General features: G+C 41.9%; 1 protein-coding gene across 3 annotated transcripts; it reads right to left on the reverse strand.

Annotated features, from left to right (window-relative positions):
- Positions 1-200: 200 nt before the first annotated feature.
- On the reverse strand, positions 201-21,727 carry LOC133504981 (ATP-dependent RNA helicase DDX3X-like). 3 transcript variants are annotated; one of them, XM_061827754.1, is made up of 20 exons: positions 21,239-21,726; positions 17,365-17,416; positions 17,069-17,116; positions 16,810-16,863; positions 16,530-16,736; positions 16,341-16,443; positions 14,655-14,768; positions 12,825-12,924; positions 12,587-12,722; positions 12,408-12,505; positions 9,319-9,417; positions 9,086-9,246; positions 7,439-7,583; positions 7,191-7,335; positions 6,981-7,031; positions 6,427-6,608; positions 6,225-6,342; positions 5,837-5,990; positions 5,636-5,760; positions 201-4,842 (listed from the first exon to the last, which is right to left on the reverse strand). In XM_061827754.1, exons 1-20 carry the CDS (start codon positions 21,281-21,283, stop codon positions 4,763-4,765), a joined length of 2,217 nt encoding a protein of 738 aa, XP_061683738.1. In that variant the 5' UTR covers positions 21,284-21,726; the 3' UTR covers positions 201-4,762. The 3 variants fall into 3 exon arrangements, with proteins under 3 accessions (XP_061683738.1, XP_061683745.1, XP_061683753.1); XM_061827761.1 differs by lacking the exon at positions 17,069-17,116 and having other exon boundaries at positions 21,239-21,727; XM_061827769.1 differs by lacking the exon at positions 6,981-7,031 and having other exon boundaries at positions 21,239-21,713.
- Between the last annotated feature and the right edge of the window lie 1,822 nt (positions 21,728-23,549).

Raw genomic sequence — 23,549 nt, forward strand, 5'->3', positions numbered from 1 at the left:
TTCACGTTTTGAAGACTTTGCAATTTTTTTTTAAATTCATTTAAAATTTGGCAAGTTCGTTAATATTACTCTTCTCTCTGGTGTGCCCAATTTCAATTTTTTGGGGTCAGTTTTGTTTCACTTAACTTCAAATAAAACGATCCAACCACTTCAGTGAGATCTTTCCTGAAGTGCCCGACCAAGAAGGAACAGAAGCAGGATAATTTTGCAAATCCAAACCTTTAATTGTGGTAAAATCACAATGGATGCACTTTTTTTTTTTTTTCTTCTTAAGTGTAGTGCTCCTCTTCGTGCACGACTGCTAAACTAATACATACAGCAAATACTAACGAGCAGGCTGGTGGCGCCGTGTTTCCACCCTGAACTGTCTGGCCAGTCAGTCAAGAGGCAACATCAGGCTTCACACACAGGGAGTGCAACGGAGATTTTTATCACGATCACCTTACCAAATAAAACCCAAAACATTTGGCGGTCGCCATATCACCTCAGTTGGCTCTTTGTGGGGTATTTTCCACCCCCCAGGTTGCCTTTTATTAACAAATGAAAAGGGCCATCATCAACTCACATTTGGAAAATTTGGAATAGAACAGGCTGCAATGGGGAATGCGGATTGTGGACCGCAAAGGCAGAAGACAAGATCAAAATGGTGTCATCGTACATGGATTGCCCATTTCCTGACTGGCCAGACGCGCTCAGCAGTGAGCGTCGAGCACGCTGTGCCTGAAAATATGCTGATCACAATAACATAGCAATAGAAGCACATTTACTTTTGTCTTACAGACTTTGAACATCCCCACTTGATAGGCAATCACACAACAGGTATTAACCGGAAGGAAAACAAATGAACAACAACAAAACTGAGTTGGAGCAAATCTGGACATGTTTGTACTGCACATTTGTTTTTTCGTTTTCTTGGGGTTTTTTTTTACAAAATGATTTTTGATTCCTACAATTTAATCCAAACCTTGGCATATTTGGTGTAATTCTTTCAAATTATTTTTTTTTAGGGGGGCCAATTGAAAATGGCTGCTCATGGTGTATTATCATCATCATCATCATCGTTGTCACAATTGGCATCGGAACCTGTTGTACTAACAGGTTAGCGGATCTGATACTGAGTCCGGTACAGAGTGATTTCTCTCCGTACGTCACATCTGCGACTGCTGATGCCGTTTGAGCTCCAATGGTTAAATAATAGTGTGAGGTTCCAGCTCATCACATTGACGTACTCAGAGAGAGCCTATTACGCCGTTATTAAAAAGCTCACACTACCCCAGAAAAATAGAAATTTTCACTCATACCAATGACATCCAACATTCATGTGCCAGTGTTTTTGTTCACTGTCTTTTGGTCAAGTCTCCTTTTAAACATTTGCACTAGGCTTATAAAAATAAATATTTCTCAAAAATGTTTGATAAATTACACAAACTAGCGAAAGTAGACTCAAGAACTTTGGGTGCAAACAGCTGGGTCTTGTCGTTCTGAACTAAAACACAAACCGGTCCCCACATACACATTCACCCCAGGAACATCCAGTTACACGCGCACACACACACACCCACACCCACACACACAAATTTCTTCCATCACTACTGAGAAGTCTCTTTTGGCAACGCTAAACACTCACTCATATGCACCTCTTGAGAGGTATTGGAGTACCCGGGCTACAGAAGACATTTAAAGTAGTTTTAGTAAAAACTAAATAGGATTTTCAGTCTTTCTACAAACGGAAGGCCTGGAGGCCGCAGCAAAGAGAGAGCATAGCACCATTAAATTGTTCCCCAACAACACACCTCTTTGTCTTAAGAGTCTGAAGTTCTCGCAGAAGCGCTGAATTCTCTATGGCGATGCCATTGATACAAACCACTCCAAGCTAAAGACGTTACAAAGTCTAACCAATAACGCTTTTATCCGGACAATCCATCTTGAATTTAAGGCATCACAAGGTAAATGATTTGCTATGGAGGCTATGTGAGACGTGCCATGCTTCACCACCAGATGGCAACAGCTGACCCAGAAAATGCAGAAAAACCCACCGCTATGAGAGAGAGAGAGAGAGAGAGAGACTGTGCAATTAGTGCTTTAAGGTAAATGCTAAAATCAGTGGGCTAACCTGCTCCTAATAAACAATGTTGGGTTGTACGTTTAAACATTCACGAGCAACTAACACCATCGGGAAGTTATAAACAAGTGCCTGTGTGAGAAGAACCCATGCTTCAGTCTGGAAGGAAGAATTTCAAGGCACCGAGCATGTCAGCGTTCGTGACAGTACAAAGTGCGCGCAAATAAAAAGAGACGTTGAGATGTCATCAAAACGCAGGGGGGGGGGTCAAAAAGCGGAACGGAGGAAATGAGAATTAAGTCCTCAACCGATTGTCATTTGCAACTCTACCGTCTGCTTGGTGTCGAGTCAACGTTCACTCACATGAAAACAAGCAACCCAGCGCACAACAATTCCGGTCAAAATCACTCTCTGTAATTTTGCCTGCAACCTCCTGCAGCTCAACCACAAGGACTGAAATCCCCAAAACTGTCTGCCCTTGAACATCTGTAGAAAGCTCACAATAGGGAGAACCAGCCTTCCATGGGATACATTAAGATGTGCACGAGCTCTCTTCGGTACACCGAAACAAAATGCTGCTTTGGGGGACTTTTTCTACAATGAATGTGACCTCCAAACAAACAAACAATTTACGCAACTGAATACTACCACTTAGTGAAACACAGTTAAAAAAAAAACGAAAGGAAAATAAGGGGGTACACCCCCCCTCCCCTTCAGCATAACCAAAAACCCGCTAGAGAACTCTTAACAATTGTTTTTTTGCATGTCTAAATTGCTTGACCAAAAAAAAACAACAACACTTGCATATGTCCTACAGTCTTGGCCCACACAGCTTGGCTGTTTTCAAAGCCAGTGAGCAATTTTGAGAAAACCTATTGAATGGAATCTAAAGGTCCTCTGAACTCAGCTCTCGAGACAATGTCGAGTCCAGCATATTTTCACTCGACAAGTTTCAACTATGTACACATTATCTACATGTTAATTTGTTTAAGATCTCCATGTAAATAAAATCAATTTGCACCCTGCTTTTTGACTTGACACTCGGAATGAAAGGTGGAGTTCCTTGACAAGACATGGCCTGGTTCCACAGCAGGGCCACACGCCAATGCGGAAAGTGCCCAATTTGAACCTTCGCCTCTTATGGTGTTCAGTTGTCTAGCACGGCTACTCGGCAGGTGGAGCAAAATCTCTGTGGCCCATCGTCATCATCAAAGTGTGGTTCGGAGAAACAGATTGGGGCCATTGTCAAACCTTCAAGTCAAGTCGTCTAGTGGCTTCTGCTGCCCTGCTGGGAAACACTCTGGCCTGATGTATGCATTCATCCCTGACCGCAATTTATCCAAAAACACTCAAAGCAAGACTGGAATGATTTGTTTTGTTGTAAGAGAAAACTCTTCATGTGACTCTCCAGGATAGAGTGAGCAGGGAATTTTGGATCTCTGAGTCTTTTGAGTTGTTTCCCCCCTTGAAAGACGCTTTTGGCCAAGAAGGGCTTCAAAGTTTGCGGTTGTAGGCGGAGTCAGGTTCCCAAGAGCATACGGACGCCAAGAGTTGGCACAACAGACGTGCGCCGACGAATGGAGCTTCACAAAACAGTGGCAGCAAGGTAAGCAATCAATTGGGGGAGGAAAAAACGGAAAATGTACATCTTTGACCAGTTTGATGCGTTGAAGTTTGACTGCTGCACTACTTAGTGGCGCAGTTACCGAACTGCCAACTTTTGGCGACTGAGTGAGGAACTTCTTGACTTCAAGCTCAAAGCAGAGCCATAGGATCAACATCCGATTTCTCGAAGCAGAAAGCCTACAGCAGGAGGGTTTAACTTTATGCTTTTAGGAACCGGATCAGAGAACGAGGGATCACGTTTGACTTTCCTTGTGGCAGTTTTACCAAGTTTATTTTGTTTTGCCAAGGTTTGATTTAGTTCAAGTCTAGCTTGTTTCCTTCCAAAGAGAAATCAAGATAACAAACCTATACATGACATTAAATATGAGTTTTTCACGGAACAGAAATAAGAAAAGCCAATGCTTGAATTCTTGAAGGCACAGTACAGAAACAAATGATCTTTACTTTGTTATATTTTTCAAGTAAAGGGCAAGTCCTATAATTCCGTTTGCTTACATTTCAAATGAAGGGCAACAATGCTTGCTCGCGTTCCAATTTCCATCCTGGAACTTCCTGGGTGTCGTCAGAAATCTAAGACATCTGCATTTCAATTAAAACAAAGGGTTTAAAAAAAATAAGCGCAATATTTGTGGCCTCTTCTTCTCAGCTAGTTCATATTTCTGAATTTGTTTCATGTCTTAGTAGTGTACGTTTTACTTGTAAGGCGGACACGCATTCAACACAAAGATGACGCGTGGATCGGGAGCAACTCGCATGTAGTCTTGTGTGACTGAGTAAGGGCAGAACAAAACCAAGCTAAAATTCAAAATACAAAGAGTGACAAAAAACATCCTACAGGAGGAATGTTGTCAAATAACCGAATGGAAGAATCCCTTACCATGTGGTCTGTTGTGAGATTTTATCATGAAATAAATTTAATTACATAGTCCAGGTAGGTTGTGGGGTTGCTGTATAATGAGTATATTTATAGAGCATGCACACAGGTTCTAAATGTCGACTAGGGTGGCAGATGTGGTGAAGACGGCAGAGTTGAGAACGAAAGAAAGAGAAAATGCGTGAGAGAGAATTCATGGTCTAGTTGCCCCACCAGTCAACTTGAGAATGAGAGTAGTTGCCTCCGTAGCCGTCGCTCGTGTAGAAGGTTCCGAATCCGCCTGCGGCAAAGAGACAGACGGGCAACGTTGACCAAGCTCTTCCTAGGCTCTTCTACTTTTCAGATGTTAGCTATGTCACTCCACAGACTGGTTATTTAAAGACCTTCAGGTTGAGAGACAAGTTTAGGTGGTACAGTACAGTATGTCCACGTGGGTTTTCATGAAAATGTGACTTGGCGCATGGTGGGAGAGCCGAGCCAATATACTGTGGCGTTGGCAAGTTGACTGCATCCCACAGTGCCTCAGCTTGTAACTTGGTCCGCTTTACTACGTCTTCTACAATGTACAGTTGGTCTTTGTGGGCATTTCATTAAGAATAAAGTCTGTACTTTATCCACCTTTATTTAATAATTCACTAACTACTAGTTTTGTTGCACGGCATGTTTATTGACACCGCCTCTTTACTCACACCGAGCTACAGACAATTGGCTAAACCGGAGTAAAGATGGTCTTCAGCAAAGCGACTCTCGACCTTGAGACTCAGTGTCGTCAAAATGCATCAATGAACAATGACTTGGCTAACTTTGACCAACTTTAATCTGATTACCATTCTGGAGCTAGTAATGAACTGGATTGCTCGTCACCACCCCAAAAAGTGTTCCTATTACACAGCGTCAGTGTTCTGCTTGATAAGTTTCTTTGCATAAAAGCTCATTTTCTCCACTTTCTGGAAGCAACAGTTATATTTTCTTAAACCTACCTACACATTACTGTTGATTACTAAAGAATGGTCGGCAACATTGGGTTTGACCGCTGGGAAAAGGGTGTTCATAGACTAAAATCAACGTCGCACCTCCAGCAAAGCCGCGGGCTCCTCCGTGTCCCGCCTGGTTCCGAACGCCACGCCCTCCAAAGCCTCCAGCGTTGCCTCCGGCAGCAGTCTGACGATAGTCACGTGCTCCAAAACCACCTGCAAACCTGTCATACAAATGGATATGAATGGACTGCATGCAAGGGGTCCACCGAATCTTAAACTGTGCGTGCGTTTCTGGACCTCTTAGAACGTCCACGGTTGCTGCTCTTATGCTGGTGCTCATAAGCCAGGCTCTCTAGCCAGGAAGGAACTTCCTGTTTGGCTTCAACCAGGATGTCCAACAGGTCTTTAGTGATGTTGCCGTTCCTGTCGTTGAAGAACGACGTTGCCAGTCCTGAAGCAAAACATGGTTTGTATTACTTTGTATGACTTTTATTACTCAGTAACTGTGTTTCAAAAGTATTCTGTTAATTGACTTTCTGCTGTCATAATGAAGGTGCTCCAAATATTGGAGACTAATTCCTTGTGCGTTTTTGACATACTTCGCAAATAAAGATGATTCAGATGAAAGCATAAGCACGCAGTATTATACGTTATTTACCTCTTCGCTACACAAGCAGATTCTTACCCAGATTTCCCACTCGCCCTGTGCGTCCAATACGGTGGACATACTCCTCAATGTCACTCGGCAGGTCAAAGTTAATAACGTGTTTCACGTTGGAGATGTCAAGACCACGAGCTGCAACCTAAGTGGTGGCGACAGCAGCTTTTAATAAATTGCGCACATAGCTGTGCTGTGAAGCATTTTGCTACATTTGAATTTCACCGACAGCTGTGGCCACCAGGATGGGGCATTTTCCAGATCGGAATTGGTTCAGAGCCTCCTCTCTGTCCCTCTGGGAGCGGTCACCATGGATGCTGGTGCAGGCGTAACCTTCCCGGTACAGGAAGTCCTCTAAGGCGTCGGCGCCCTTTTTGGTTTCCACAAAAACCAGCGTCAGCGAGTCCTTGCCTAAAGAAAAGAGTGCACCTAAAATTGACTGCTGCAAATGAGAGCAATAAATCAGCCGAGAATCGAGTAACAAATAGCTTTGCCTAAATATTATGGCTGCTTATATTGGTAATGACAAATGAAAAACATGCGTTGCAGGACATATGGAACACAAAAATAATTGTAATAATATTAATAACTGTGAACACTAATTAAAAACATGTTGCACAGATGACTTTTGTAATAAAAACTGGGGGCATGTTGGACTTGACATCCGACTCATGCCAGGACGCACAGAACCAATGGGATACCACACTAAGATGAGTATCGCAGGCAAGGACAAACTAAAGAAAGAAAGGTTGTGGATGCGAGATTCTCTGGTAAAGAGCTTACCAGGCTTCTCCATGTTCTCTCCAGCATTGTCCTGCACTTCACTGGGGATGACTTGAGATAAAACCACACCAAACCATCAACACCAACCACTACACTTGCCCTCTCACCAGTCCACCAAACGCCTTGAGAATCTAACATTGTTGCGTACCCGCGCATTCGTGTGAAATGTCGCCACAGAGACAGAAAAGCGATCATGCCGGTCTATCTCACCTGTAGCACTGAGCAAGTCCAGGAGAAAAGACCTCTTGTCGCTCTCTTCCACCCAAACAACCTTCTGAGTGATGTTCTCTGAGGTGGAGCCCACTCTGCCCACTGCTAGGAAGATATAGTCGTCCAGGAAATCCCTGGCCAGAATCTGCCAGGGAGACAAAACGAAAGCTTTGGCTCCAGTTTGAGATTGGTTCAAGCCCAATAAGAGCACAGGGCGGTTGCTCGGGAAACAGGATTAACGGACACACCTGGATTTCTTTGGGAAAGGTGGCGCTGAACATCATGGTCTGCCGGCTGCCTTTGGGAGGCATGGTGTCCTGTTCCACGATGCGCCGTATCTGCGGCTCGAAACCCATGTCCAGCATCCGATCCGCTTCATCCAGGACAAGGTACCTATGGCCAAAAGTGGAAATTTGAAAGGTAGGGACACAGACACCCCACTCAAAAAGTTCTAATTATTACTCAGCAACGTATTTTCAGCTGTTCTGTCTAATACTGTGTGAAAACCCTTAGAATTTGCTGTCCAGTCACTGATCGTGCTTGAATTGTGAGAGATTGTGCAGGCAGCAATGAGAAATGCAACTGGCCACTTGATAGGCAGCCGACCTCTGGAGGATCTAGGCGACCATTTGGCAAAGATAGGATCCATTTCATAACATTTTGAGAAATGTAATCTTTCTGGGGCGTATGACACGTTTAGAGTGACACTGACACTTTTGTCAAATTCTTCACAATGAAAATAAAGTAATTTTAACATTTGAATGACATCTACGTTTTAAAGAATGAATTTCATTATAAATAAAAAAAAAAGTGGACTCACAGAAATTAAATTTGCTTTCGGAACGAGATATTTGAAACAAAAAAGGCTCTTGTGTGGTTGACTAAAGGTTTTTGGGCAGATTGGGCACATTCGAATGGAAGTCGGCATGTTATTTTTTGTGCTGCACAAACTCAATGCAAATTAGCCTGCTTGAAGGATATAGATAGAAATCTCAGTCATCCTCCATATCTTCTTTGCGTAGCTCGATTCTTTGTAATGGCTGGCTCAAGTTGGCCTTTGATTATCCGCAAGCCCCAAACTGCAATAAGCAATGTCGCCATATTTTTCATTGGCATAATGTTTTGAGTCGAAAAAGTTTTCATTTCTCCCGGCTTGTACTCTGCTCAGCAGATGCCGCATGCTGTGGTGCTCACAGAAAAGGTGCCTCAAAATTAAAAAAAAAAAAAAAAAAAAAAGGCAAAAGCACATGTCATACACATCAGGAACACTTATTTTGACAGAAATGCGAAGTTTTGACTTTCAGACCATGCCGTTGCATTAACTGTCAGAAAGAGTTTATAAAACACTAACCCTGATTCCATGGCAACAGTGGGCTTCGGAAGTACTAGCTCTGGCAGAAATACTTTGCCCTAAGTCCCGCTCCGTTTGTGAGCTTGTTTGTGGCTAATGACAGTAGTCCAAATCTATCCAAATCTGTCCAAAACGACAATTTATCAAGTCTAGAAAAACTATCACGTCCATTTTATTTATGGAATGATAAGTCGAAGTAATGATCATAACAGGCCTAGTTACCTGGTTGTCCCGGCAGAAAGTAAATTTTTCTTCTCTCTAGCTGGAGATACTTTCATGCAACAGCCTTCAGCCGACCCACATCCACACGCCTGTGTTCAAATGTGTATGTTCTGTGTGAATTTGGTTTAGGTGCAGTCCATTGTAAGTGAATAAAGAATTTTGTCAAAGATATCAATTTTTTTTTTTTTTAATTTCAGGACTGAAAAAATTAACACCGTCAGCAACAACTACATTTAGTGTGAACTGAAAATCAGAAATCGTGCAAACCCAACAAATGTCAAAGAAAAGATGAAAAAAGAATCTGTTATAGTCTAGCTCTTACTTGCAGTAGTCTAGCCCAATCTTGCCCCTCTCCATCATGTCCACAAGTCTTCCAGGCGTGGCCACTAGGAGGTGGCAGCCTCTCTCAAGATCCCTGATCTGGTGCCCGATGTCGGCTCCTCCGTAGACAACACAGGGACGCACTCTGGACCGGTAGGAAAACTAGAAAAGATGACAACAATAAAGAAAATTATGAATATTCTTTGAATCGTCTTTTACACTGTGAAAACCTACCTTCCTGGCTTCATCATATATCTGCAGTGCCAGTTCTCGAGTCGGGGCCAGGACCAAAGAAATGGGGTACTGCTTACGACGGCCATATTTTCCATTCTCCTATAATAAACAGACTAATTACCATATTTTTAATTTATAAGCAACAGAGTAGTGTTTTAAAAAAATAAATAAAAAAAAAAATTCTGAAACAAAAATGATTGGATACATAAGTCTTATAATGTAGAGATGAAAGTGCCATATTTTCCATTCTCCTATAATAAACAGACTAATTACCATATTTTTAATTTATAACCAACAAAGTAGTGTTTTTTTAAAAAAAAAAAATTCTGAAACATAAAAATGATTGGATACATAAGTCTTATAATGTAGAGATGAAAGTGGAGTTTCGTGAAAATTCCTGAAAATACAAATCCGAGCACGAGGGTTTTTTTTTCAAATTTTTGAAAAAGTGGATGGCTGTGGTGCATTCTGGCGATATCTGAACAAAATTCTGCCCCCCATCCCCGGAGAGTACAAAATCACATTTGTCATTAAAATATGCCAGTTTATCTCAAGACAAATGAATTAAGTGAACTATTCAGTAAAAAGACAACTAAGATTGTCCTTTTCCCCACATTATACATATTATAGTATAGATATAGAATATACATGAAAATATATCTGAGAATTTCTACACCGTACAGCAAAACATGCTAAAGAAGTTAGTCTGTGGTAATTACTATTAACGTTTAAGTCTCAAACTTGTTACGTCACGTTGTACTGATATACTCGACACTATCTTAGATATAGATCTAGTAATACTAATACTATAATCAGTTGCCTTTAATATTTTGATACACAAAGTCACTCACATTTGAAACATGTACAAGTGTGGTCAGTCATGCTCGCAGTTAAAGTTGCGGGTATGATTAGGGATGGCCTTAAAATAACTTACTGGATTAACATAACATAACTGTAAATTACAAATAAAATAAATACATAACTAAAATAAACAAATTTAAAACTCAAATGATAATTTTCAATTTGAAGTGGTATTAGTAGAACATGAAACTGTATAAAACGGTATTTAAAAATTGTCAATCAATAAATTGATCTGCCAAACTTGAACTGAAGACAAGTTAAAGCCCGGGTGTCATCCCTATAAACATTCTAAAATAGATATTGTAATGAAAAATATATATGACATTATTCACTTCAATGTCTATATCAAAAAATAAATGTGAGCGGAGAGTGCGTCATCCATGCAAAAAGTTGCAGAAGTGTCATTCTACGATATCCAAGTGGTCGTCATATTGGATGCGTCCTCCGTCCGTGACGTGACCCGGACATTCGCAAATGAAAACACGCGGTGCACCCTAACTATGGGAGACAAAAGCGGCCTCTTTGACACGGAAGCTCTTTTCGAAAAGGAGAACGCCACACAACCGAGTGAAGTTACCGGGGCAATATTACACTATTGTTTCGAGCCATATTCAGATGATACGCGATCACGGCCAAACCTCATCCCCGTCTGATCCACTTCCGCGACAGAGATGCGCCATCGCGGCGACGCGCAGCCGGTGTGGCTGCCGTGGGGTAGACAATTTTAGTTTGAAAACTAGCTCATGAGTGGTTGTCACATTTTCGATCCAATGTAATCTAACCTAAATCCAATACAGTCCACACAGAAGTCTGAGAATCATTTCCTGGTCAGTTATCAAGTTGACACCTACCCATGTGGATGCCTCAATTACGTGGTCTCTGGTATTGTCTATGTTTTTCGTTCATATTTGGAGACATGCAGCGACTCACTTACACAAGGGAAGACTTGCTAAGCATCAGGGAGTCTACCCCCGAACTTTATTTCATCTATCCAAACAGTCGCCCCATCCCCGACCACACCGCACCCGATGGGGCTGATGAGCCCAACCGAGAAGAAGCCATATTATCACATCCACCAATCTTGACGAACAGGTTTGTATGTTTGGAATCATGTGAACATCCTTACTTTTTTATAGCTTTTGGCCAAGGTTTGTCTTTGTCTCAGCAGTCTCCCAGGTAATTTACCAGTATGGGGGAAGGATGAAAGAAAGAATTATACGCACACACACCCATGTTTGACTATCTATATTGAAAAAAAAAAGTGCTACTTTTTCCAAAAAAAAAAAAAAGTTTCCTGGTGTCCACTCTGGTATAAATGTAGTTTACACAGGTTTAAAAAAAAAAAAAACAAAAAAAAAACTGAAAATTGGTGTAGGTGTTCAGCACAGTTTGTTGAATAACAATGTAAAAGGGAAAACCACAATCACATCACGTTACAATAATTTAGATCACAAAGGGTGCATTTCACCACTCCCTGAGCTATGACCTGATTGTGGAGGAGGGGGTTGTATGTCGTAGTACTCCAAGGAGCTAATTTGTCTAAGGCTTTGTGGCCCTGGTGGGGTCACCTGTTGCAAACAGGTCCTAGGTGAAGAACCAGAAAAAGCCCACATAGAAGACCTCCTACAATGACTAAAATAAATGGATCTAGGGTTCCTTCCCAAACGTGGGTCAACGGGCTCCCCCCTCTGGAGCCAGCCCTGGAGGTGGAGCTCAAATTAGAGCGCCCAGTGGCTGGGCACAACGTGTAACGTGGGTTCCTGTTCTGATGGGCTAACCACCTACGGGAGGGGCCAAAAGGGTCTGGTGCAGTGTGAGCCAGGTGGTGGCCGAAAGGAGAGGCTCGGTTAACCATGAGGTGCTCAAAGTAGAGCCGCTGCTTAACCTGGCAAGGTGGCTCTGGGCTTCTGTTTAGGATGCCTCTTGGACACCTCCCTGGTGAAGTGTTCCGGCCACGTCCTACCGGGAGGAAACTCTGGAGACAACCCAGGATACGCTGTCCTGGGAATGCCTCACGATCCCTACCCTCCTAAAAGAACTGGGAAGAGATAAGACTGGGCCTGCTAAAGGTACTGTCCCCGCGATCCGAAAAGCGAGAAAAGAAGATGTCATACGTCTCGTGTCATACAGGTCATTTGATGTCAAACCAAAATGCATTCCCTCTAAAGTAAAAATAAAGTATTTGGTCTTCTCTTAAAAAGTGCTGCAAGTGAAAATGAATTCCACACCTGCCCAGAGGCTTTAGCCGCATTAACAGCATCTCCTGGCCCCTCTGCGTATATTTGGCTGAGAATTGGCAGCAGGAATGCAGCAGTCTTGCCAGAACCTATGCAAAAACACAGAAAAATAAGCAGCTTGGGTCTGATTATGCATAGAACACATAGAAATCACATGCAATATATCCTACCCGTTTGTGCGCAGGCCATGAGATCTCGTTTGGACTTGACGATTGGAATAGCATATTTCTGGACTGGGGTCGGGCGTGTGTAGCGGCTCAGCGCAATATTGCCCATGATGATTTCACCCATGTCAATATCCTGGAACTACACAACGGGGACAGCTTTGGACTTGCATGCAAACAAAATATCGTGAAAACCCCCCCCCCCCCCAAAAAAAAAAAAAACATTCATTCCAATATGACTTACACTCTCAATGTGATGAGGGCAGTTCTGTCCAGTAGCCTCAACTGGAATGTCATCGTATTTCTCAAAATTAATCCCAGTGTTGCTGCCGGAGAACAACTCACTAGAGGACACAATAAGAACCAGTTATTCACTATTTGTGGATTGACCAGCAATAAGAATCGGTACCAAAATCAGTACCAAAGACATTTTTTCAGTTTGAACCTTGTTTCAGTGTACTGTATTGTGACTTGTGACTATGTGGGCAGTGGGAGTGGAAGAGTTTGCCAATTTCCAAGGCCCACTAGAATGCATCAGTCCTTCACCGCGTTAATGACTTCACTCAAAACAAACAAGTGGGGTTCAAACATGCTCAAAAATACTGTGGAGAAGTGGAGGGTCCTGCTCGAAAAGACATCTCTGCCACAGAGTAACGACGCAAAGGAGTTGCCCTCGTGAGTGTCAGACACAGCACAATCTATGGCAGGCCGGTCAGTGCGTCACCAATAGCAATCTATGGGCACAGGTAACCTGTAAGGGTGCTGGGAGACGGGCCCAAGACAGAGTGCTTTGTGGGCCACATTTGAAAGGCTGACCAGCCAAAGAACACTGAGAAGGACCACGGGACGTCCACACAGGTGAGCCCCATTGAGGATGCTAGCTTCTGTCTAACGAGTGGCAAGGGAATAAGCAGCATGAAAGTAAAGGCTGTTGAGTTACCATTTTGGAGTCTTAAATCGAGTAAGCTCGGTCTAACAAATGGATTTAAAGTCCTGCTCTGATGTGAGACAATCTTTAGTAAATCAATGAAAGTAGGTACAAAATGGTGAATAAAGTGGCAGAGGTGCAACAGCATGCAAACAGTCCTGAAAATGTTGTACTGCATTATACATGTGCTGAGTGAAAAGCTTGGCATTGTCACTTGCAATTTTTTTCCACACACTAGTACAAGTACATTTGTATTGCACTGTATACATTGTTTACATCATTTATACTTTATTTGTAAGGTGTCATACCTTTATTTTTACACCATCCTCTTTTGCTCTAAGATTATGTAGTGATAAATAAATGTTCAATAGAAAATTAATGTGTCGTTTATTATTGAACAAATTAACATTACAAAGGTTTGTACCATTGCCTACTGGCATCCATTCCCTGGTGCCCTACTGGTTCACATGGTTACATGCTTACATCTTGACCAAGCATATTTAACACTCTCCTGACTGAGCTGTCCACACAGACTTAAGGCTTCTTTATACTCCAGCGCTAAGCCACTGCGCTGACGTCACTGCGGCTATCCCACACGCAGTTTACATTTATACTTGAGCGTTACCCAGGCGCACTGTTTTGAATGCGCTGCAGGGTGTCGTTACAGCTGGAATTATTAGGGACACAACAGCGTAGAATTTTCTCTGCATTTTATGCCTAATTCTGTCTAAATCGATCAAGAAGGCGGGGGCACAGGTGGTTTGTGGAAGAAATGAGAAAGCGGAGTACGCCTTTAGAGTATTTGGCTAAATTGAACCAATCAGGAGAGATGATCTCTGTGGCGGTCAGCACACGGCCGTGTGTGTCAAGTGACGCATCCTATGTGTTGGTCATGTGATTCAATGTGGGTGCTGTCATCCGCGTGAACACCGGAGTATAGAGAGGCCTTTAGGTACACCTGCAAACTATGAGAACCAATGCAAGAGGTTGTTGTTTTTATATCCCCATAAAAAATTCCACTCAGGACAACGTGACAAACTTTGCAGAATTCACCAAATTATGCAGATGTTGGATTGGATATCACAATCACACAGGTCATCGTAAATACAAGCCCATCTTGCAAAGCCAGAAATTGGCACGACTTACTGCTCGAGTCGTTCATTCAGCGGAGTTGGCTTGGACCAGTCTCCATCGCAGCTGGCCTCCTCCACCCAGCGGCTGTTCCCACCTCCGCCGCCACTGTAGCCACCGTGATCAAACCTTAGTAGAAACAGAAGACCATCTCAACATGAGCTACATACAGCTTTAAAAATTTAAGTGAATGTAAATATGGAAAGTGTAGTGTACTTTTGTATTAATCCCTGTACGCCGATAACCCTAAACACAATCCAGTACAATCATTTGCCTTCTGAAGTCACCTAATGAGTCTAACTGTGTATAATTTACTCCTAGAATAAATAACATGCTGTGTGAACGTCTCTGCAGTTTGTTAGAGAACACAAGTGAACAACAGCATCATAAAGAACAAGTAACTTACCCAACAGGTCAGCGATAAAATTGTGGAGATGTTGAAAGCAAGGCGAGGTTCGACAAAAAAAAACATCCAAAGGACAGGATCATCTCAAAGATCCATCACACAAAAATGGGGAAAGTACGACAACTGCAAGCCAAGCAGCCCATGGTCACGCTGGAGAAGCTGCAGAAATCTGCAGCTAAGGTGGGAAACACTGTCCACAGAAGAAGTGGAAATTATGGACTCCACAAATCAGGGCTTTTTGCTAGATTGTCAAGAAGAAAGCCATTGTTGAAAGAAAGTCCTGTTTGCCATGTAGGGGACATCATGAATATGGGGAAGTAGGTGCTTTGGTCAGACTACAACAAAGCGGAACTTTTTGGCCTGAATGCAAAGCGCTAACACTGATCATCACCTTTAACACATTGTGATCCCCACTGTGACACATGGTGGTGGTGGCGACAAAACCCTGTGGAGATGCTGCCCTTCAGCAGAGGCCGGAGGGTAGCTGCTCAGTTGATGGGGAGATGGATGCAGCTAAATGCAGTTGCGCAGTTCTGGAAGAAAACCTGTTTGAGGCTGCAAATGACTTGAGACTAGGATGAAGATTCATCTCCCAGCAAGACAATGATCCTAAACATGAAGCCAGAGGTACAATGAAATGTTCAGATCAAAGACTATTTATGTGCGAGACGAAACACAGACCTAAATCCCACTGTGACAGGATGTGAAAATTATTGTTTACAGACACTCCAACCAATCTGACTGAGATGGAGCTATTTTGCTGAAGAAGACTGGGCAAAAATGGCAGTGTGTGTGCACTTGCAGCCACATGTGGCACAACAATATATTGTGCTGGGGAGCAATACAAATGCTCAGCACCCCCCCCCCCCCACTTAGGTATGCTTATTTTGAAAACTACATTTCCTTTCCACGTACTGTAGCGTATGAGCTACTTTGTTTTGGTCACTCAGATAAACTTTCAATGAAAAACAAGTTGGTGTTCAAGGGGTTTGAATAGTTCTTCAAGGCATTGTATTTGTCATGTTCAATGTTTCATTTTTCAGCTGAAAGTGCAGTGACGTTGGCTCTCCTTACTCACGTGAGAGGGTATTAGAGCAGCCTAATTACTCCACTGTTTTCCACTGATATTCGAATGGTGGCATGTTGCCAAATTTCGGACCAGAACACAAAGAAAAAAAAAAAAAACAATTAACTGGCCAAGTCGAGATTCCAGTACTGTATACACGTATAAATACCATTATTTAGTGATTTTCATGAAGCTTGAGCGTAAATCGAGAGGCCGGAACTCATCTCACCTTCCGCGATTTGCGTTACTTCGGTCATTGAAGAAAGCCGATTTTCCTCTGTTGTTTCCAAAGCTGCTGTAGGCGTCCTTGGCAGTGTTCCACCCGCCAGCATCTAACAATGTCGCAGAACACAACAAGCAATGGGCGTCAGGCTTCCTCAACAGAGGAGCTTCAAATGCAGCCAAACGGGATCGGCACCTTTGTTTTCGTACAAGCCGAAGCTCATCGGCGGAGCAGTGTTGATGGGATTGAAGGAGCCGGTTCTGTTGCCACGATAGCCGCCTGCGCCCATGCCCCCTCGCCCTCGCTCCATGCGAGGCGGGCCACGGTTATAAGCGTTCCCGCCAGTCATGCGGTTGTCATGGTAGCCGTTGACAAAGTTGCCACGGCTCCCGTCCCAACCGACTGGAGAGCAAGAAGAACTGAAAAACTGATGCAAGAAGGACGAGCATCTTCGTGTTGAAGCACGGCAACTTACAGGCGGCGGCAGGTGCAATAGCGTAGCCGGCCCTGGCAGCGAACACATTTCCTCCTAAAACAACAAGACAACAATTTGCCATTGGTTTCATTTGGTCTGAATGCAACTTTGTAAAACGTCAACTGTGGTCAACTTGTAGACCTAGTAGTAAACTAATGCGAAAAGTTAGTGTTACAAAACGAAGCCTTTGAGCCACGTGGGTCTCTAGAATCCAGAAAAAATATTTTGCTGGAAGAAGCACTAAATAGATGCTCCTCACCATTTTTAGGACCATCTTTGTTCCGTAAATGTGGAGGAATGTATCTTCCTGCAGACACGAGAGAGACATCAGCCTCATTCTAATAATCAGTAAATAGGGAAGGTACATACAATCAACACCTAAAACAATCCTGGATGCAACAATTGTGGTGGCAATCTGCAATATCACAGTGCCCTTCTATGGCCCCATGCAGCTGCCTCAATGTCTCCAAGGCAGTGCTGCTTGCTTTATCAGCGGGGTTTGTGATGAATTACCAACTGCTCTTATAGATTAAAAAAAATGTAGGAAGTGCTTACTGTTGGTGCCACCACCTTGTCCGTCTGCCACATTCAAGTCTAGGACAGCAAGCTGGGGGATGAAAGCACATCAACAGTCACGATTTATTCAAACGAACCATCATGTTGTCAATAGAATTCATTGAGCCCGCTTCACAAAGACAATCACGCTGATTTTGTCCCGATTTTGCCTCTTGCTGAACAAAGGCAACAAATCCCAAGATATTTTACATCTAATAAGGTTATCCTGTCAGATTATCCTGTGGTCCAAAGTGTGTCAAGACTGGCCTTCTCCAAGACTTAATGGATCGGAAAAAGAGTTGTCGGGGCTGACCCAAGTATTTTCTAAAGCATGGCCTTGGGGGAGTCATTGCCATTTAACAATGGTCCCTCTTTCAGCAACCTTTGGAAAACATCACTACATAAATTGTGTTTCTTCTTCTGTTTTGTTAGAGCCTGTGTGATCACAGCACATTTCTGCTTTGGAGGACTTGTTTACCGATCGGCGGTGGGACAAAAACTTTCTGGGTGTGGTGTGTAAGTGTGGCTATTATTGGAGCACGCCACACTTATTACAGCCAAGGTTGATCAATGCCTGTTTTTGTTATTTTGACGTGAAGGGTCCATAGCAAAATCTATTCAAGACGAAAGAGTTCCGCGTCTTGTTCCAACATACATTAAAGGTCTAATCCAGAGGAAATGTATTTTGTCTATTATGCAAATGTAGCTAAAATTTCATAATTTTTTTGAAAATTCTCAACACAAAAGAAATGAAATAAATTAGCACTAAAGTGCAAATTTTCTTTGCAACCCGAATGCTTGACGAAATCTAATTCAAACACGTTTAAACGTCTGATGCTGCTTGCACACAACAGTAGTCATTTCTTGTTGTTGTACTAGCGACTGAGTCGGAGTATAACAAAAATTGAAACCTTTGGTATCGTTCTGCGTTTGAAGATTTTGCCCGTATTTTAAATAATGCACCAAACACTTGAGAACACACAACGCCGTAGTCAAATTTCAGGAAGACCTAAGCGTCAACAGTACATGAATTTTATCGTGTCCAAATTTCGTCACCTCCTAAACATCACATGTATACGGATATTAGCTGACATAAATATCTGTATCGCTATTGTACTTAGATTTAAAACGGGGTAGATACTTGTCAATACTAAACAGTTGAACATGTACGTACTTACTTGCTACCGAAGCCAAGTGAACGCTGTACCGGGTTTTCAAAGCAGTCCTCCGTGAAATGCTTGGAACACATTACTGTCCACGTTGATGTGTAAGTCCAATGCGCCCGCTTTGTCTTCACAAACGTGGTCCATAACCTGCCTATCCGTTCATGTTTCGGCCATTAATGTAAGCTGACTCCGTCAACGTCTGACGCAGAACAGCCGTATCCAACACACTTCCTCATTATCGTTGCTAGCTTTTTCACTCTCTGGCTAAATGTTGTCGTGACGTGACGTCACATTCGAGAGAATACCAGAACTTGCCGAATCCAAGTGACATTCCGAACAAAATCTTGAGACTGACTTTGACACAAATTTATTTCATTTCCGTTGTGTTGAAAATGTAAATAATTTTAATACAATTATTTTTTATCAAATTTTAGCTACATTTGTATGACAGACAAATAAAATACATTTCCTTTGGATTAGACCTTTAATGTATTGTTACTCTGCAGTTCCCTCTTTTATGCACCCGTCAAGGCCACCTGGGGGCAGTATAAAACAGACATGGATATACATGGAGATGGTCCTCAGTAAACTGCACTTATTTGTTTTCTCCAGAGGATAATCAATATATGCCCGTGAATATTGTCATATTGTCTGTTTAAATGTGTTGCTCCACCACTTGTTCAATTGTCTGTTGCTTAACGAGATTTAACTAGCAGTAAGACAAAAATAAAAGTATTGTCGACTGGACTACTGCATTTTTAAGCATGTAAACAATATTTGTCCTAAAAAGGTAGCATGGTTTAATCTAAATGGATTTTAGTGGACAACCAAATCAAATAATTGACAGAACTACCACTTACTCTGGGAAAGTCGCCATTTAATAGCATTTCAAGACAGAACGTAAACTATCCCACGTCAATATTAAAACAGTTAATTTAAGTCATTTTAACCATTAAAGAAGAGGACCTTGCCTTGAAATGGTTTCTGCGTGGCCGTAAAATGGTGGATCACATGACGGATGGATCAAGTGCTTCAGTCCAATGAAAACTCAAAACCACAATCATTCATCAATGATTCCATCGGGTCATTTTTTTAATTTGCCTCTATCAGTCCGAGCAATACTCTTTCATTGAATTCCTCCATTTTTCAGAAGCAGAGCGCACATGTGCATCAATGAAATTGGTGTACCAGGAAATTGTGCAATGATAAAGTTTCTGGATTTTTTTTTTAAACCTAAAATTGATTAAAAAGTATTGCTTTTTTAACAAATTAGTTTTGTCATTTATGAACGTAAACTAGACGAGTGATCTTAAACGGCTTGTAGCCTATTTTAAGTTGAGTTGTTCACTGCAAGAATACGTTGCTAATATTCCAAATTTTTGCTCACAGGTAAAAGCAAATAAAATAAAATAAATCCACAATAAACGGAAAGCTAAAAATAAATCTTTTCAAAACATTGGTTTGCGTTCAACTGTATACAACAATTGTATAAAGTTATACCTGAATAACATCTCGGACATGACAAAGTTACATTAAAAAAAAACACCTACAAGCTGTCGATCAGGTGTGCTGATAAAAATGTTATAAACTCACATTGTGGCCCAAGTGTTATTAGTTTACTACAAAGAATGTGGTCTCGGCTTGTTTATCTATCTGTATCTATAGTGTCAGGGTCTTCCAGGCTAGTGTGTAGGTTGGATACTTTTTGTGACATTTTTGTTTGGATATATGCTGGGAGATTTTCTGTGCTCGAGTAAATACCGCATGTGCTCACTAATGGTTGGGAAAACACTGACCCAAAATGGAATACAATATCAAGCTGCACAACAAATTATTCCTGCAGAAACCCGCATCTATGAAATGAAACAATAAAAACAGTGGTGGCTTAAAGCTGCAGAAACCCGCATCCATGCAATGAAACAAAAACAGCCGTGGCTCAAGGAGGTTCTCTCTCTTTTTTTTTTTTTTTTGCACAATATTGAACGGTACAATTTACCATCCATTGAATTCCGGCATAAAAGCCCTCAACCAATGTTCTTGCATCGCAAATGAAAGCAAATGTATGGGTTACTTAAATGTTCTCCGCTACTCTGCGCCAAATCCAAAGCATTTTGGCGATGTATTTGAAATCTGATTTGGCTGCTGAAGCAGGCACACTCCGATGCCTTTTCAGACGTCGCGAGTGACGCAGAATAATTGGACATTTTCTCAAAAATCAACAATCGCGCGTTGGATGTGACAGCAAGCCTTCTATGCTGTCAAACGCTTGCCAATTCCACAGGATCAAGCTTTAGCGCACCTCCATCTTATGTTTTTTTTTTTTTTTTGTCGAACTGCACGACAAACGCAGTGAAGATAAGTGCTTGGGTGCGTACCATTTGCTCACCGAAGAGCGCCGATGGGGGCCGCTGATATGTGTCAAATCAGTTTTCTACATCAAGCAAGGTTTTGTAGGCTTCACGAAACGACATATTTGTATAAAACATTTGTGGGAAGTTTGAAAATGACAGTTACGTCAAGAAAGTTGCAGGAACTACTAATAAGAGGAAGACCGCTCGGCACGTTTCGTCACGCGAGTAACGACCGAAGCGCACCCGATGCTAGCACGATAGCATCTTGCTAGCGCTTGTTAGCCGGTAAGCTAACACCATTTAATACTTTTTTTTCCCCTGCATGACGCCACAAGCGACATGAAACGAGGTACTTACCTGTTGTTCTAGACCGTGGACATTCTCGACGGACACATGACTCATCACTATGGAATATGGAGGAAAAATGTTGACGTTGAGAAAAAAAGCTCTTTGTTTGCCGGGGGTTCGATGGAACGTTATCGCTCGTTTGTCGCGTGCCTCGCCGCGACAAAAGAGAGATTGGGGAGCTTTTCCAGGTTACAATAGCCGACACTTTGCACAACGTTGAAGATTCTAAAAAAAATCGACTACTGTGGTCGTCAAGGTGCTACTTGATGCAAACCCAGCTGATGTCGATTTGCTCTCCAGCTGGGAATGAAGATGTGTTAAGACAACATGTGTGAACAAAATGGAAAAAAAAACATCCGGTGATGGTGGGAAAATAAAAGTCTCGGAGAACGTGTATAAACTGTGAGGTCAAGCACGAAATAGCTCTGAATAATTGCTCACATTTCCCATGTGTTATGTGATCGGCAGAGTATATATTCATAGGTTAAACGAATGGCTAATAACCCACATATGTGTCGCTCATGACACTGGATGCTGCGTCTGAGGGCTTGATGGATTGCGCACAAAAAAAATCATGCGCATAACCAAACACCGTTGACTAGTTCATCTCTCAACTCCTCAAGGATTTCCGTTTACAAAGTAAAATTAAACGAAACACAAAAGCCATCTTGTCTATATCATAAACAAACCACACAATTGGTTGACGAGAGCAAAGAAACCGCAACATAGAAGACAATGTACTGTTTAATCATTATTAAAATTGGACTGTATTTCTCCTGAAATGTGCACTGTTTTTGGTAAAGCACCACATTTTTAAGTAAATGATCCACGGGAGACGAATTAATGAGGATTATGAAGTTGTCGCACTAAAAAGATGAGAGAGGTCCGTAATGTTCATCATGGAAAAGCTTCCACTTTAAGTACAGAATGTTACACATTGTATCATTTTTCAACAATATAAAGTTCCAGTAGGAAATATAGTAACGTTTGAAACTATTGGCCCAAGAGGGAAGAACATTGATTGCATAAAAGACGCCTTTTTTCCTGGTTGTGACGTGAATTTAGAAATTTTCCTGTTTTAGGTCACATGGGATTAATGTATCTCTGTTTCATAAACACGAGAATTGGATGATTTTTCAAATACAATTACAATAAACAAAACTATTCAGGCATGGCCCAAAAGCATTGACACGTTTTTAGGCGTGAAAGTGTGCTTTTTTTTCCCCGCTTTCAATTCACATTGTGATTATTTTGCTCGTTGCTAATTTATTTTCTGTTTGTTCTTTGAAGTGATGTTTGAGTTTTGGTAATTTAAGTGATATTTGAGTATTTATAATTTGGATAAAAAGTTGTTTTTTTTTTTAAAAAAAGAACCTTAACGATACAATTGTGTTGCAGGTCCAAAATAAGACACAAGATGACAGCATACTTCTCAAAATCAAACAGCTGAACCACAATGGCCCCCTTTATCAGCAGGAACTCTCAGATATTTTGTTTTTGAACCGACTCCACTCTAGTACTTAACGGTACATGTTTGACAATAACAATGACACCGTCATAAAATGTTATATAAGCTGCAGAGTGGGGCGGAACTTCACTACACAAGGCATTTTTATTTTATTTTTTTTATTTTTAAATCAAAGCACTACAACTCCTTGGATCAGTATGTATATCACAATCAGACAGAATATTAGAAGTGGTTCTCAGTAGTTCTTCGTGCAGATCTGTACCAATGCAGCCAAAAAATAAGCATAATGAACGATGAATGGATACAGTGTCGATTAATTCTGAGCATGATATTTTTCTAAACAAAATCAATTCCTTTTTTTTATGTCACCGTGTAAATATGCCCACAGTAGATAAAGTGGGTGGCGTGAGGCTCAACGATCTGTGGTACGCGCTTCCATCTTTCCTCACAAGAGCCTCTGGATGGGAAGTACTGTAGGCTATACTAGAAGGGGGCGCTATTCTACAATAATTAACTGGCGGTGGCAGATGGTTGAAGGAATGAAAGGCAGATGGAAAAAAATCACTGACAACATGTTCATCCTTGTCAGTTTTGTGTTTTGGATTGAGCTGATTCTCTTGGGTTAATGAAGAACACGAGTGCAACTTGGATGTGTTTAAAAAAAAAAAAAGTCATTTGCCTTAACCAAACTGGTCTTTTTCTTTTCCTTTGGGCTTGTCCCATTGGGGGTAGCCACTGCGTGCCACGCAAGATTATCTCCTGCATCCTCCACTCTAACACCAACTACCCTCATGTGCTCCCTCATGACATCCATCAACCTTCTCTCCCATCCAAGTCTGCTTTCTCTAACTT

The sequence above is a fragment of the Syngnathoides biaculeatus genome, chromosome 2 (assembly GCF_019802595.1).
Source record: "Syngnathoides biaculeatus isolate LvHL_M chromosome 2, ASM1980259v1, whole genome shotgun sequence".
Lineage (NCBI taxonomy): Eukaryota > Metazoa > Chordata > Actinopteri > Syngnathiformes > Syngnathidae > Syngnathoides > Syngnathoides biaculeatus.

Bases quoted from the DNA above. Each gene is read 5' to 3' on its own strand.
- LOC133504981 (XM_061827754.1), bottom strand. From the start codon at position 21,283: ATGAGTCATGTGTCCGTCGAGAATGTCCACGGTCTAGAACAACAG. The intron at 14,769-16,340 runs GTGAGATGAGTT...GTTTCTACTAAG, and splicing joins AGTAACGCAAATCGCGGAAG to GTTTGATCACGGTGGCTACA. The intron at 7,032-7,190 runs GTGAGATAGACC...TTTTATCTCAAG, and splicing joins GGACTTGCTCAGTGCTACAG to TCATCCCCAGTGAAGTGCAG.